The 14,518-nt window shown below is 43.4% G+C and overlaps 1 protein-coding gene across 1 annotated transcript; it reads left to right on the top strand.

Moving 5' to 3' along the window:
• Positions 1–13,718: 13,718 nt before the first annotated feature.
• LOC112717581 (uncharacterized mitochondrial protein AtMg00860-like) lies at positions 13,719–14,156 on the top strand. The gene has a single exon (XM_025769571.1). The coding sequence runs from the start codon at positions 13,719–13,721 to the stop codon at positions 14,154–14,156; it is 438 nt and encodes a 145-aa protein (XP_025625356.1).
• Positions 14,157–14,518: the final 362 nt, after the last annotated feature.

Here is a 14,518-nt window from a genome sequence, read left to right as displayed (position 1 = left end):
CTTCAAGGAATTCCTCGGGCAGCCACCAATCCTAACCCGACCTCTAAAAGGAGAAGAACTCGTACTATACCTCTCGGTTGGAAATCGAGCAGTCGCTTTAGCGCTAATACGAGAAAATGACCGAGGACAACACCCCATATACTTTGTAAGCAAGGCACTACAAGGGGCCGAATTAAACTATCAGAAGATAGAAAAATTCGCCTACGCCCTAGTGTTCACAGCTCGGAGGCTCCGTCCCTACTTTCAAGCCCATACCATCAAAGTCCGGACAAACCAACCCATGAGACACATCCTCCAAAAAACAGACCTGGCAGGATGAATACTGCAATGGGCGGTGGAACTGTCCGAGTTCGACCTCCACTATGAAACCCGGACTGCCATAAAATCTCAATATCTAGCCGACTTCATCGCAGAATACACTGAGACCCCTGGAACACCACTCTCATGGAACCTGTATATCGACGGGTCCTCAAACAAAACTGGAAGCGGAGCCGGGGTTATACTCGAAAGCGACCAAGGAACGCGGATAGAACTATCCCTAAAATTCGAGTTCCAGGCTTCGAACAACCAAGCCGAATACGAGGCCCTACTAGCAGGTCTAAAGCTAGCCGGAGAGGTCGGAGCCCAGAAAATCACGATCTTCAGCGACTCCCAGGTCGTCATATCACAAGTAAATGGAAGCTACCAGGCCAAAGACCCAACTATGAAAAAATACCTGGACCAAACACGGGCACAATTACGCCACTTTTCAGAAATACAGATTCAACACATACCTCGGGAACAAAACGCCCGGGCAGACGCCCTCTCGAAGCTTGCCAGCACCAAGCTCGGAGGCAACAACAGAAGTCTCCTCCAGGAAACCTTACAATCTCCCTCCGTGCTAAGAGAGGAAGAAGCGCTAAACATATCTAACCAACAGCAAGGGTGGATGACCCCCATACTCAACTACCTGAAGTCGGGAACTCTCCCCGCCGAAAAGAAGGAAGCTAAAAGACCCAGGAAAGACGCCCAGAATTATACGCTAATTCACGACATATTATACAGAAGAGGATTCTCAAACCCCCTCCTTAGATGTGTCCCAACCTCAGAAACAAAGGGCGTCCTCGAAGAGGTCCACGGAGGCATGTGTGGGAACCACCTCGGAGCTCGAGCATTATCCAAGAAAGTAGTCCGAGCCGGGTTCTACTGGCCGACCTTGCAAAGAGACGCAACGGAATTTGTGAAAATATGCCCCCCTGCCAAAAACACGCCAATTTTCACAAGGCACCACCCGAAGACCTTATCAGCGTCACCGCACCATGGCCCTTCGCAAAATGGGGACTTGACCTACTTGGCCCGTTCCCCCAAGGACCAGGGCAAGTCAAATACCTCATAGTAGGGGTCGACTACTTCACAAAGTGGATCGAAGCTGAACCCTTAGCCACCATCACGGCTCAGAAAAGCCGCAAATTCCTATACAAAAACATCGTCACAAGGTTCGGAGTCCCCTGCTCCATCACAACAGACAATGGAACACAGTTCACAGACACAGGTTTTCAGAACTTGGTGGCCGAACTAAAAATCAAACAGCAATTCACCTCAGTCGAGCACCCACAAGCCAATGGACAAGCAGAGGCCGCAAATAAAGTCATCTTGGCCGGGTTAAAACGAAGACTCCAAGAGGCCAAAGGGGCATGGGCCGAGGAGCTCCCCCAGGTGCTATGGGCGTATCGGACAACTCCACACTCTACAACGGGAGAATCACCATTCCGACTAGCTTACGGGATGGAGGCAATGATTCCTATCGAAATAGATGAAGGGTCACCCAGAAGCATCTTCTACAACGAAGAAGGTAACCCGCAGGCACAAAGGGAAGAACTCGACCTCCTCCCCGAGGTCCGAGAAAGAGCTCGGATCCGAGAAGAAGCCTTAAAACGGCGAAACGGCCCTCAGATACAATCAAAAAGTAATAAAACGAAGCTTCTCCATTCACGACCTAATTCTAATCCGAAATGACATCGGAACACAAAAGTCGGGAGAAGGAAAGCTAGCTGCAAATTGGAAAGGGCCCTACAAGGTAACAGAAATCTTAGGAACAGGCTATTACAAAATATCCGACCTAGAAGGCAATGAGTTGCCCAGGGCCTGGCACGCCTGTAATCTAAGACGATACTACAGCTAGAAAAAGATAACCCGAGGTGTACTCTTTTTCCCTACAAGGGTTTTTTAATGAGACACCCGGTCAAGTAAGGCACCCGACTTAGTCAAGGGTAAACACTCTGTAAATATTCTTTCTCTTTTAATACTAATCAAATTTTTCTATTTTCTTTTCTTCTTCCTCGTGATGAAACAAATCCTGAAAAAAGTACCCCGCCAAGGCGCATTAATTTATGCTCGGCAAAACGCAAAAAATCATTGCCAAGAGACCACACAAGGTCGGCAAAGATAAAGCGACGAGGTTCAAATTAATGTGAGAAGTTATAAAGCAACTCTGAAAAGGCTCAAAAAGCCAAATAAAAGAGGTTACAAAAATAACTTAAAGGCCGACCAACAACAAGGTCGGACCCAACAAAGGGAAGTACTCGACCGCCCTCCCCCAAGGTCCGAGAAAAAAACCCGGATCCGAGAAAGAAACCCTAAAACGGCGAAAACAAAGATTTCGAAAAAACGCTTACTAAAAGGTTGCTATACAAAAACAACTAAAAAGTACAAGCGAAAAAACGAAATCAAAGGGAAGGGTGAAAACAAAGTTTTCAGAAAAGCGCTAGCTAAAAAGTTGTTATCCAAAAACAACTAAAAAGCATAAAAGCGGAACTAAACGTCAAAACGCGAACAAACACCGCATAACAAGCTAAAAAAGTTACTACAAGTAGCTAATAGCAAAAAGGTGTTCAAAGCATAAAAAAAAAAGAGCCCACAGGCCGGGCAAAAAACCAAAAATAAAAGGATTACAGGGAACCAAGATCCTTCCCGGACTCCACATCGGCAGAAGGCTGCGGAGGAAACATAGAAATCGGGACAGCATTGACGGCACCGTCATCTCGGTTTAAAACCTCCACATCAGATCCCTCTCCGGCCAAAAGAAAAGTCGGGTCCACAACCAGAACTTTAGGGTCAGACACCGGAACCTCATCCTCGTTAGGAGCAGGAACAATCTTTCCCTCCACAACAACATTATTCGTACTGAATAAACTCAGATCCAGGTCAGGAGCAAGAACCCGGACCTGAGCTTTCAAATTTTCAAACATAGCATCCATACCCTTAGCCACGTGCCCTTCTAACTCGTAAAAATCATCCTGAGCGGATTGCAACCTCTCCTTTGTCTCCACAAGCTCGGCATATGTCCGAGTATAGTTATCCTTCGCCGCCTTCGCCATCTCCTCAGACACATTCGCTGCCGCCACAGCCGCGGTAGCTTTAGCTTTCTCCTTCTCCAAAGATGCCTCCAGCTCAGCAATCCTAGCAGCCTTCAGCTCGCTAATCCTCTCGAACTCAGACTGAGCCTTCTCAAGTCGGGAACTGGTCGCGCCAAGAGGGGATTTCTTGAACTCCCGGGCAATAGCGGTGTGAAGACTAGCCATCCGGACACAGCTCCGCGCCATATACTGAAAATGGTGCTCCATAGACACATCATCAGTAGAAATAAAGGTCTGAGGGAGAATATGCTGTTCAACCCAACCAAGAGCATCAAAATCCTTATCATTGAAACCGGCAAGCTCTTTAGAGGTCTTCTGCTTCTTGGGAGGAGGACCCGAGGACGAAGGAGGAGAAGAGGTAGCAGGTCCAGAGGTCGGAGGATCTTGATTTATAGGTCGGAACTGGGGAGTCGGAATAGTCTTTGACCGAGTAGTGACACCCACAGTAGTCTTCTTCGGAGAAGATCGGGCAGAAACCTCCCCGCCTCGATATTTCGAGTAGCCACAGACTTCTTCGTCCAACGAAGATACTTCATGGAATCCGCCTGAGAAGACATCTCTGCAAAAATAAGAGAAAAGGATTACCACAACAGAAATTCCACCAAAACAAGCAAAGCCAAAATACTAAAAAAGATGAATCTCGGAGAGGTCGGGAACTACCTATCTCGGAACGGAGAAGGCTTGGATCTCCCAACATTTTCTTCGTGTCCAAGTGAGGTGCCCGACCCCATAAACTGCTTACCACACCCACAAAAGCCTGCTCCACCTCATCTAGACTCTCAAAGGTATACTTAGTAGACACTACATTCTCCTGCCAACAAAGAGGAAAAGAAGGCTCCCCACTCTCATCTAGAAAGAAAGGTCGGACGTCTCCAGTAGCCCGGACCTTGAAATAAAAGTTCTTAAAATCATGAAAGGACTCATCATACAGGGTACAAAATTTCCTTCCCTGGTTAGCCCTAAAAGAGACCCAAGATACCTTCCCTCCACCCGACCCCGGCTTCGTCAACACAAACAAATAGGAAAAAAGAGAAATAGAGGGAGCAACGCCCAAAAACTGACACAAAAGTTGAAACAACTTTAAAAACGCCCAAGAATTCGGATGGAGCTGCGTAGGAGCAAGATTACAAGACCATAACACCTCGGACTCCAGATCAGTAAAGGGAAGTCGGACACTCAGCTTAGAGAAAAAATAATCATAGGCATAAAAGAAGAGCTTCTCGGAACTATCTAGGGGCGGGAAGCACACTCTCTCCTCGGAATCCGGGGCTACTAGTTCATAATCCCTCTCAGATTCTCTATTTTCACATATGCTACAATGCCTACGGAACCTAACTAAATACTCAGAATCTACTACAGAAGGGACTCTTAGAGGAAGAGGGTCTACCCAATCAAGACCACATGGAATTTTAGTCGACATCGCTTGAAGAACCTTTCGAGACATAAAATTCTTACCTACAAAGAAGAATACAACAGCAAGCAAAAATCACATAAAGAAGACAGCGAAAACCCATTCAGCAAAGCAAGAAATAAAAACCCCACGAAGAAAATGGGGCAACCCGGAACAAAAACACCAGAGAACAAAAAAGAGCCCCCCCATATACAAACAACAGCAATGGCGGCGCCTCTTTTTGGGGCAACCCAGGCATAAAGAAAAAGAAACAAACAAGAGCCACACAAAGAGCAGAAGCATATGATCACAAGAAAAGAGAAGCATGGGAACAAACCTGGAAGAAAAAACGAAGACGAAGAGCTCCGAAGCAAGGAGAACAAAACGACGGCACAGAGGAAACCCCGGAAAAACACACAGAAAGATTCGGGAAAGCAGAACAAAAAGAAAAGAAGAAGCGGCGCTCGTAAAAGCATAAAGAAAAACAAAAACGCGGAAAGGAGGAAAGGGGCAATAAATAAAGCCTTCACGAGAGCCCGAACGGAAATCGAGGAAAAACGGTAAAATGCAATAAATGCAGGTAACGGCCATTTTTGAAATTTTGAAAAACAGACTACTATGCCCGAGCACGACCTCCCAAAGAGGACGAACTCGGGCAGGGGCACTGTTCATACCCTGACCGAGGTCCTCCATCTCGGGAAAATCCGCAAGAGGTCCGACCTTGTCCTAAAGCTCACATCTAAAGGTCGGACCTCGGACAAAGAGCAAGGAAGGCCCATCAAAAGGAACGCAGCCCAAACCTAAAGGCCGAAAAGGCCTAGAAAAGGCGGTTCCACAAAGATAGAGATAAAACTCCCAAAGATAAGATAAGATAAGAATATCTTATCCAGGGAAGATCACTGCCAAACTACTATAAATACACTGGAGCACCCAGGTATGGCATTCATTCCAAATCTACACACATATCTGCTTGGACCCATGCTAACTTAAGCATCGGAGTGTCATTGCAGGTACAACCACCAACCATTCCTCATATCAAGCTCGGGTCACCAAACCCCTACCTCGGGCCTCTCCAGACGACCGAGCTGCACGTTTCAGGTAAACCCTCGGAACAGATACCATTCTGGGCGTTTAACGCCAGGATGGTGAGAAGGGAAGATTTTGTTTTCAAATCAAAATTTTTTTTTAGTTTTCAAAATCTTTTCAAAATCAAATCTTTTTCAAATCAATTTTCCAATCAAATCTTTTTCAAAACCAATTTCTTTCCATTTTTAAAGATACTTACTATCAATCAATGATTTGATTCAACATTTCAAGTATGTTGCCTTTTCTGTTGAGAAAGGTTTAATGTTTGAATCATATCTTTTCTTGTTAGTCAAGTTTTTAATTTTCAAATCAAATCTTTTTAAAATGTTTTCAAATCATACTTTTTAAAATGTTTTCAAATCATATTTTCTCAATCACATTTTTTTTAATCAATCATATCTTCTTAACCACATCTTTTTCAAAATAGTTTTCAATCAAATCTTTTTGACTTCTAATTTCAAAATCTTTTTCAAAAATCACTTGGTTTCTTTTCCATTTTCATTTTCGAAAATTAAGTAATGTTTTTCAAAAATGTTTTCAAAATTTTTCACTTAATTTTCGAAAATTACTTCCCTCCTTCTCACATCCTTCTATTTATGGACTAACCCTATCCCTTAATGCAAAATTCGAACTCTATCTTCTCTGTTAAGTTCGAATTTTCCACTTCTGTCTTCTACTCTTCTTTTCCTCTGACACCTAAAGGAATCTCTATACTGGGACATAGAGGATTCCACATTTTCTTGTTCTCTTCTCTTTCTTATGAGCAGGAGCAGAGACAAAGGCATTCTTGTTGAGGCTGATCCTGAACCTGAAAGGACCATGAAGAGAAAGCTAAGAGAAGCCAAAGCACAACTCTCTTTAGAGCACTTGAACGAACTCTTCAAGGAAGAAGAACAAATGGCAGCCGAAAACAACAACAATGCCAACAATGCAAGGAAGGTGCTGGGTGACTTCACTGCACCTACTCCCGACTTCTATGGGAGAAGCATCTCTATCCCTGCCATTGGAGCAAACAACTTTGAGCTTAAGCCTCAATTAGTTTCTCTAATGCAACAGAATTGCAAGTTCCATGGACTTCCATTGGAAGATCCTCATCAGTTTTTAGCTGAGTTCTTGCAAATCTGTGACACAGTCAAGACTAATGGGGTTGACCCTGAGGTCTACAGACTGATGCTATTCCCTTTTGCTGTAAGAGACAGAGCTAGAACATGGTTGGACTCTCAACCTAAAGAAAGCCTGGACTCTTGGGAAAAGCTAGTCAATGCCTTCTTGGCAAAGTTCTTTCCACCTCAAAAATTGAGTAAGCTTAGAGTGGAAGTCCAAACCTTCAGACAGAAGGAAGGAGAATCCCTCTATGAAGCTTGGGAAAGATACAAACAATTGATCAGAAAGTGTCCCACTGACATGCTTTCTGAATGGAGCATCATAGGTATTTTCTATGATGGTCTCTCTGAACTGTCCAAGATGTCCTTGGATAGCTCTTCTGGAGGATCTCTTCATCTGAAGAAGACGCCTACTGAGGCTCAAGAACTGATTGAAATGGTTGCAAATAACCAATTCATGTATACTTCTGAAAGAAATCCTGTGAACAATGGGACTAGTCAGAAGAAAGGAGTTCTTGAGATTGACACTCTGAATGCCATATTGGCTCAGAACAAAATATTGACTCAACAGGTCAATATGATTTCTCAAAGTCTGTCTGGAATGCAAAATGCACCAAGCAGTACTAAGGAAGCTTCATCTGAGGAAGAAGCTTATGATCCTGAGAATCCTTCAATAGAAGAGGTGAATTACATGGGAGAACCCTATGGAAACACCTATAATCCTTCATGGAGGAATCATCCAAATCTTTCATGGAAGGATCAACAGAGACCCCAACAAGGTTTCAATAACAATAATGGTGGAAGAAACAGGTTTAGCAATAGCAAGCCTTTTCCATCATCTTCTCAGCAACAGACAGAGAGCTCTAAGCAGAATACCTCTGACTTAGCAACCATGGTCTCTGATCTGATCAAAACCACTCAAAGTTTCATGACTGAAACTAGATCCTCCATTAGGAATTTGGAAGGACAAGTGGGTCAGCTGAGCAAGAAAATTACTGAACTTCCTCCAAGCACTCTCCCAAGCAATACTGAAGAAAATCCAAAAGGAGAGTGCAAGGCCATCAATATGGCCGAATTCTGGGAGGAAGAAGAGGCAGTGAACGCCACTGAGGAAGACCTCAATGGGCGTGCACTGACCTCCACTGAGTTCCCCAATGAGGAACCATGGGAATCTGAGGCTCAAAATGAGACCATAGAGATTCCATTGGACTTACTTCTGCCATTCATGAGCTCTAATGAGTATTCTTCCTCTGAAGAGGATGAGTATGTCACTGAGGAGCAAGTTGCTAAATACCTTGGAGCAATCATGAAGCTAAATGACAAGTTATTTGGAAATGAGACTTGGGAGGATGAACCCCCTTTGCTCACCAAAGAACTGGATAACTTGTCTAGGCAGCAATTGCCTCAAAAGAGGCAGGATCCTGGGAAGTCTTCTATACCTTGTACCATAGGCACCATGACCTTCAAGAAGGCCTTGTGTGACTTAGGGTCAAGTGTGAACCTCATGCCCCTCTCTGTAATGGAGAAATTAGGGATCTTTGAGGTGCAAGCTGCAAAAATCTCACTAGAGATGGCAGACAACTCAAGAAAACAAGCCTATGGACTTGTAGAGGATGTTCTGGTAAAAGTTGAAGACCATTACATCCCTACTGATTTTATAGTCCTAGAGACTGGGAAGTGCATGGATGAATCCATCATCCTTGGCAGACCCTTCCTAGCCACAGCAAAGGATGTGATTGATGTTAATAGAGGAGAGTTGATCATTCAAGTGAATGAAGAATCCTTGGTGTTCAAGGCCCAAGGATATCCCTCTGTCATCATGGAGAGGAAGCATGAAGAGCTTCTCTCAAAACAGAGCCAAACAGAGCCCCCACAGTCAAACTCTAAGTTTGGTGTTGGGAGGCCACAACCAAACTCTAAGTTTGGTGTTGAACCCCCACATTCAAACTCTAAGTTTGGTGTTGGGAGGTTCCAACACGGCTATGAGCATTTCTGAGGCTCCATGAGAGTCCTCTGTCAAGCTAGTGACAATAAAGAAGCGCTTGTTGGGAGGCAACCCAATGTTTTATACTTAATTATTTTCTTTTGTTATTTTATCTTTTTTGTAGGTCGATGATCATAAGAAGTCACAAAAACAATGAAAAAAGCAAAAACAGAATGAAAAACAGGAAGAAAAACAGCACACCCTGGAGGAAGATGCTGCTGGCGTTCAAACGCCAGTAAGCCTAGCAGTTCGGTGTTTAACGCCCAGTCTGGCACCATTCTGGGCGTTTAACGCCAGAAAGGGGCACCAGACTGGCGTTAAACGCCAGGAATGGGCACCAGCCCGGCGTTTAATGCCAGAAATGGCTCAAAACATGAATTTTGATGCCATTTGGTGCAGGGATGACTTTTCCTTGACACCACAGGATCTGTGGACCCCACAGGACCATACCATCACTCTCTCTCTTCTTCCCCCATTCACCAATCACCTCAACACCTCTTCCCCAAAAACCCTTCACCTATCAAATCCCATCTTTCTCTTCACCACTCACATCCATCCTTCATAAATCCCCACCAACCTCACCCTTCAAATTCAAACCACTTTCCCTCCCAAACCCACCCATAATGGCCGAACCATTTACCCCCCTCTCTCCTATATATACCCTTCTTCAACCCTTCATTTTCACACAACCTAAACACCACTTCTCCCCTCTTTGGCCGAATACACCACCATCTCCCTCTTCCTCATTTCTTCTTCTTCTACTCTCTTCTTTCTTCTTTTGCTCGAGGACGAGCAAACATTTTAAGTTTGGTGTGGTAAAAGCGTTGCTTTTTTGTTTTTCCATAACCATTATGGCATCCAAGGCCGGAGAAACCTCTAGAAAGAGGAAAGGGAAGGCAAATGCTTCCACCTCCGAGTCATGGGAGATGGATAGATTCATCTCAAGGGTGCATCAAGACCACTTCTATGAAGTTGTGGCCTTGAAGAAGGTGATCCCCGAGGTCCCTTTTCACTCAAAAAGGGTGAATATCTGGAGATCCGACATGAGATCCGAAGAAGAGGTTGGGAACTTCTTACCAACCCCATTCAACAAGTCGGAATCTTGATGGTTCAAGAGTTCTATGCCAATGCATGGATCACCAAGAACCATGACCAAAGTGTGAACTCGAATCCAAAGAATTATCTTACTATGGTTCGGGGGAAATACTTGGATTTTAGTCCGGAGAGTGTGAGGGTGGCGTTCAACTTGCCTATGTTGCAAGGAGATGAACATCCTTACACAAGAAGGGTCAACTTTGATCAAAGGTTGGACCAAGTCCTCACAGTCATATGTGAAGAGGGCGCACAATGGAAGCAAGATTCAAGGGGAAAGCCGGTCCAATTGAGAAGGCATGACCTCAAGCCCGTGGCTAGAGGATGGTTAGAGTTCATACAACGCTCAATCATTCCCACTAGCAACCGGTCCGAAGTTACCATAGACCGGGCTATCATGATCCATAGTATCATGATTGGAGAAGAAATAGAGGTTCATGAGGTTATAGCCCAAGAACTCTATAAGGTGGCGGACAAGACCTCCACCTTGGCAAAGTTAGCCTTTCCTCATCTCATCTGTCACCTCTGTTATTCAGTTGGAGTTGACATAGATGGAGACACCCCCATTGAGGAGGACAAGCCCATCACTAAGAAGAGGATGGAGCACACAAGAGATCCCACTCATCATGAGATCCCTTAGATTCCTCAAGGGATGCACTTTCCTCCACAAAACTATTGGGAGCAACTAAACACCTCCCTAGGAGAATTGAGTTCCAACATGGGACAACTAAGGGTGGAGCATCAAGAACACTCCATCATCCTTCATGAGATTAGAGAGGATCAAAGAATCATGAGGGAGGAGCAACAAAGACAAGGAAGAGACATTGAGGAGCTCAAGCACTCCATAGGATCTTCAAGAGCAAGAAAGAGCCGCCATCACTAAGGTGGACCCGTTCTTTGATTTCCTTGTTATTTATTCTTCTGTTTTTCGAATTTTATGCTTATGTTTGTCTATGTTTGTGTCTTGTGATCATTAGTGTCTTAGTGTCTATGCCTTAAAGTTATGAATATCCTATGAATCCATCACCTTTCTTGAATAAAAATGTGTTTAATTGAAAAAGGAAGAATTGCATGAATTTTGAATTTTATAACAGTTTAATTATTTTGATGTGGTGGCAATATTTTTGTTCTCTGAATGTATGCTTAAACAGTGCATATATATCTTGAATTTGTGGTTCATGAATGTTGGCTCTTGAAAGAATGATGAAAAAGGAGACATGTTACTGAGGATCTGAAAAATCATAAAAATGATTCTTGAAGCAAGAAAAAGCTATTCAAAAAAAAAAAGAGAGAAAAATCGAAAAAAAAATGAAAATATATATATATATAGAGAAATAAGAGTTGTGATCCAAGGCAAATAAGAGTGTGCTTAAGAACCCTGGACACCTCTAATTGGGGACTTTAGCAAAGCTGAATCACAATCTGAAAAGGTTCACCCAATTATGTGTCTGTGGCATGTATGTATCCGGTGGTAATACTGGAAGACAGAGTGCTTTGGGCCACAGCCAAGACTCAATAAATAGCTATGTTCAAGAATCATCATACTCTACTAGGAGAATCATTAACACTATCTGGATTCTAAGTTCCTAAAGAAGCCAACCATTCTGAATTTCAAAGGATAGAGTGAGATGCCAAAACTATTCAGAAGCAAAAAGTAAAAACCCCGCTCATCTAATTAATACTGATCTTCACATATGTTTTTGGAATTCATTGTATATTCTCTTCTTTTTATCTTATTTGATTTTCAGTTGCCTGGGGACAAGCAACAATTTAAGTTTGGTGTTGTGATGAGCGGATAATTTGTATACTTTTTGGCATTGTTTTTAGTATGTTTTTAGTATGATCTAGTTAGTTTTTAGTATATTTTTATTAGTTTTTAGTTAAAATTCACTTTTCTGGACTTTACTATGAGTTTGTGTGTTTTTCTGTGATTTCAGGTATTTTCTGGCTGAAATTGAGGGACCTGAGCAAAAATCTGATTCAGAGACCAAAAAGGACTGCAGATGCTGTTGGATTCTGACCTCCCTGCACTCGAAGTGGATTTTCTGGAGCTACAGAAGCCCAATTGGCGCGCTCTCAACGGCGTTGGAAAGTAGACATCCTGGGCTTTCCAGCAATATATGATAGTCCATACTTTGCCCAAGATTTGATGGCCCAAACCGGCGTTCAAAGTCACCTCAAGAAATCCCAGCGTTAAACGCTAGAACTGGCACCCAAATGGGAGTTAAACGCCCAAACTGGCACCAAAGTTGGCGTTTAACTCCAAGAAGAGTCTCTGCACGAAAAATGCTTCATTGCTCAGCCCAAGCACACACCAAGTGGGCCCGGAAGAGGATTTTTATGTCATTTACTCATTTCTGTACACCTTAGGCTACTAGTTCTTATAAGTAGGACCTTTTACTATTGTATTAGAAGACTTTTGGGTAGCTATCTTCATTTTGTATGCTATCTTAGATCATTGGGAGGCTGGCCATTCGGCCATGCCTAGACCTTATGCTTATGTATTTTCAACGGTGGAGTTTCTACACACCATAGATTAAGGTGTGGAGCTCTGCTGTACCTCGAGTATTAATGCAATTACTATTGTTCTTCCATTCAATTCCGCTTGTTCTTTATCCAAGATATCACTTGTTCTTCAACTTGATGAAGGTGATGATTGACACTCATCACCATTCTCACCCATGAACAAAGTGATTGACAACCACTCTTGTTCTACAAGCAACTAAGGCCATAGTTAATATCTCTTGGATTCCTGATTGCACGATGCATGGTTGATCGCCTGACAACCGAGTGCTCGCTTGACAAACGAGCCAACCATTCCGTGAGATCAGAGTCTTCGTGGTATAGGCGAGAACTGATGGCGGCATTCAAGAGAATCCGGAAGGTCTAACCTTGTCTGTGGTATTCTGAGTAGGATTCAATGACTGAATGACTGTGACGTGCTTCAAACTCCTGAGGGCGGGGCGTTAGTGACAGACGCAAAAGAATCACTGGATTCTATTCCGGCCTGATTGAGAACCGACAGATGAATTCCGCTATGCTGTGACAGAGCATATGCAATCGCTTTCACTGAGAGGATGGGAGGTAGCCACTGACAACGGTGAAACCCTTGCTTAAGCTTGCTATGGAAAGGAGTAAGAAGGATTGGATGAAGACAGTAGGAAAGCAGAGAGACGGAAGGGAAGGCATCTTCATGCGCTTATCTGAACTTCCTACCAATGAATTACATAAGTATCTCTATCTTTACCTTTGTGTTATTTTCGTTCATCACCATATACATTTGAGTTTGCCTGACTAAGATTTACAAGATGACCATAGCTTGCTTCAATACTAACAATCTCCGTGGGATCGACCCTTACTCACGTAAGGTTTATTACTTGGACGACCCAGTGCACTTGCTGGTTAGTTGTGCGAAGTTGTGTAATGCCATGGTATTGAGCTACCACGTTTTTGGAGCCACTACCGGGGATTATGAGAGTTGTGAAAAAGTATTGTTCACAATTTCGCGCACCAGTGCAACTGTGTTCTCGAAGATTGATTTGCGATTGGGCTACCACCAGATTCGAGTAAAAGAATCAGATATACCGAAGACTGCATTTAGAACTCGATATGGTCACTATGAGTATATGGTTATGTCGTTTGGACTAACTAATGCTCCTGCGATTTTCATGGATTACATGAATCGTATTTTCTATCCGTACCTTGATCAATTCGTAGTAGTTTTCATAGACGATATTCTCATCTATTCGAAGATAGAAAGAGTGCATGAAGAACATCTAAGGACTGTATTGCAGATACTGAGGACTCGGAAGTTATATGCTAAACTATCAAAGTGTAAATTTTGGACAAATAAGGTGGCATTTTTGGGACATGTCATATCACAGGGAGGAATTGCAATGGATCCTTCAAAAATTGAAGCAGTAGTGCAATGGGAACCACCTATAATCGTTACAGAAGTTCAGAGTTTTCTCAGACTTGCTGGATATTATCGGAGGTTTATTAGAGGGTTTTCACAGATAGCCATACCCCTGACTTACCTTACACGAAAGGAAGTTCCGTTCGTTTGGACAGCTGAGTGTGATAGAAGTTTCAACATACTTAAGTAAACGTTAACAACTGTACCTGTATTAGTACTACCCGACCCACAGAAACCATTTGATGTATACTGTGACGCCTCTCATAAAGGACTTGGGTGTGTGCTGATGCAAGACAAGAATGTGGTGGCTTATGCTTCACGGCAGCTGAGACTTCATGAACGAAATTATCCAACGCATGACTTGGAGTTGGCTGCAGTAGTGTTTGCTCTGAAGATCTGGAGACACTATTTGTATGGCGCTCAACTAGAAGTTTTCTCCGACCACAAAAGTTTAAAGTATATATTTGACCAAAAAGATCTTAATATGCGACAGCGAAGGTGGATGGAATTTTTGAAGGACTATGATTTTAAGTTAAGTTATCACCCAGGAAA

Source organism: Arachis hypogaea, chromosome 10, assembly GCF_003086295.3.
Source record: "Arachis hypogaea cultivar Tifrunner chromosome 10, arahy.Tifrunner.gnm2.J5K5, whole genome shotgun sequence".
NCBI classification, from domain to species: domain Eukaryota; kingdom Viridiplantae; phylum Streptophyta; class Magnoliopsida; order Fabales; family Fabaceae; genus Arachis; species Arachis hypogaea.
This window is presented reverse-complemented; position numbering and strand designations above follow the sequence as displayed.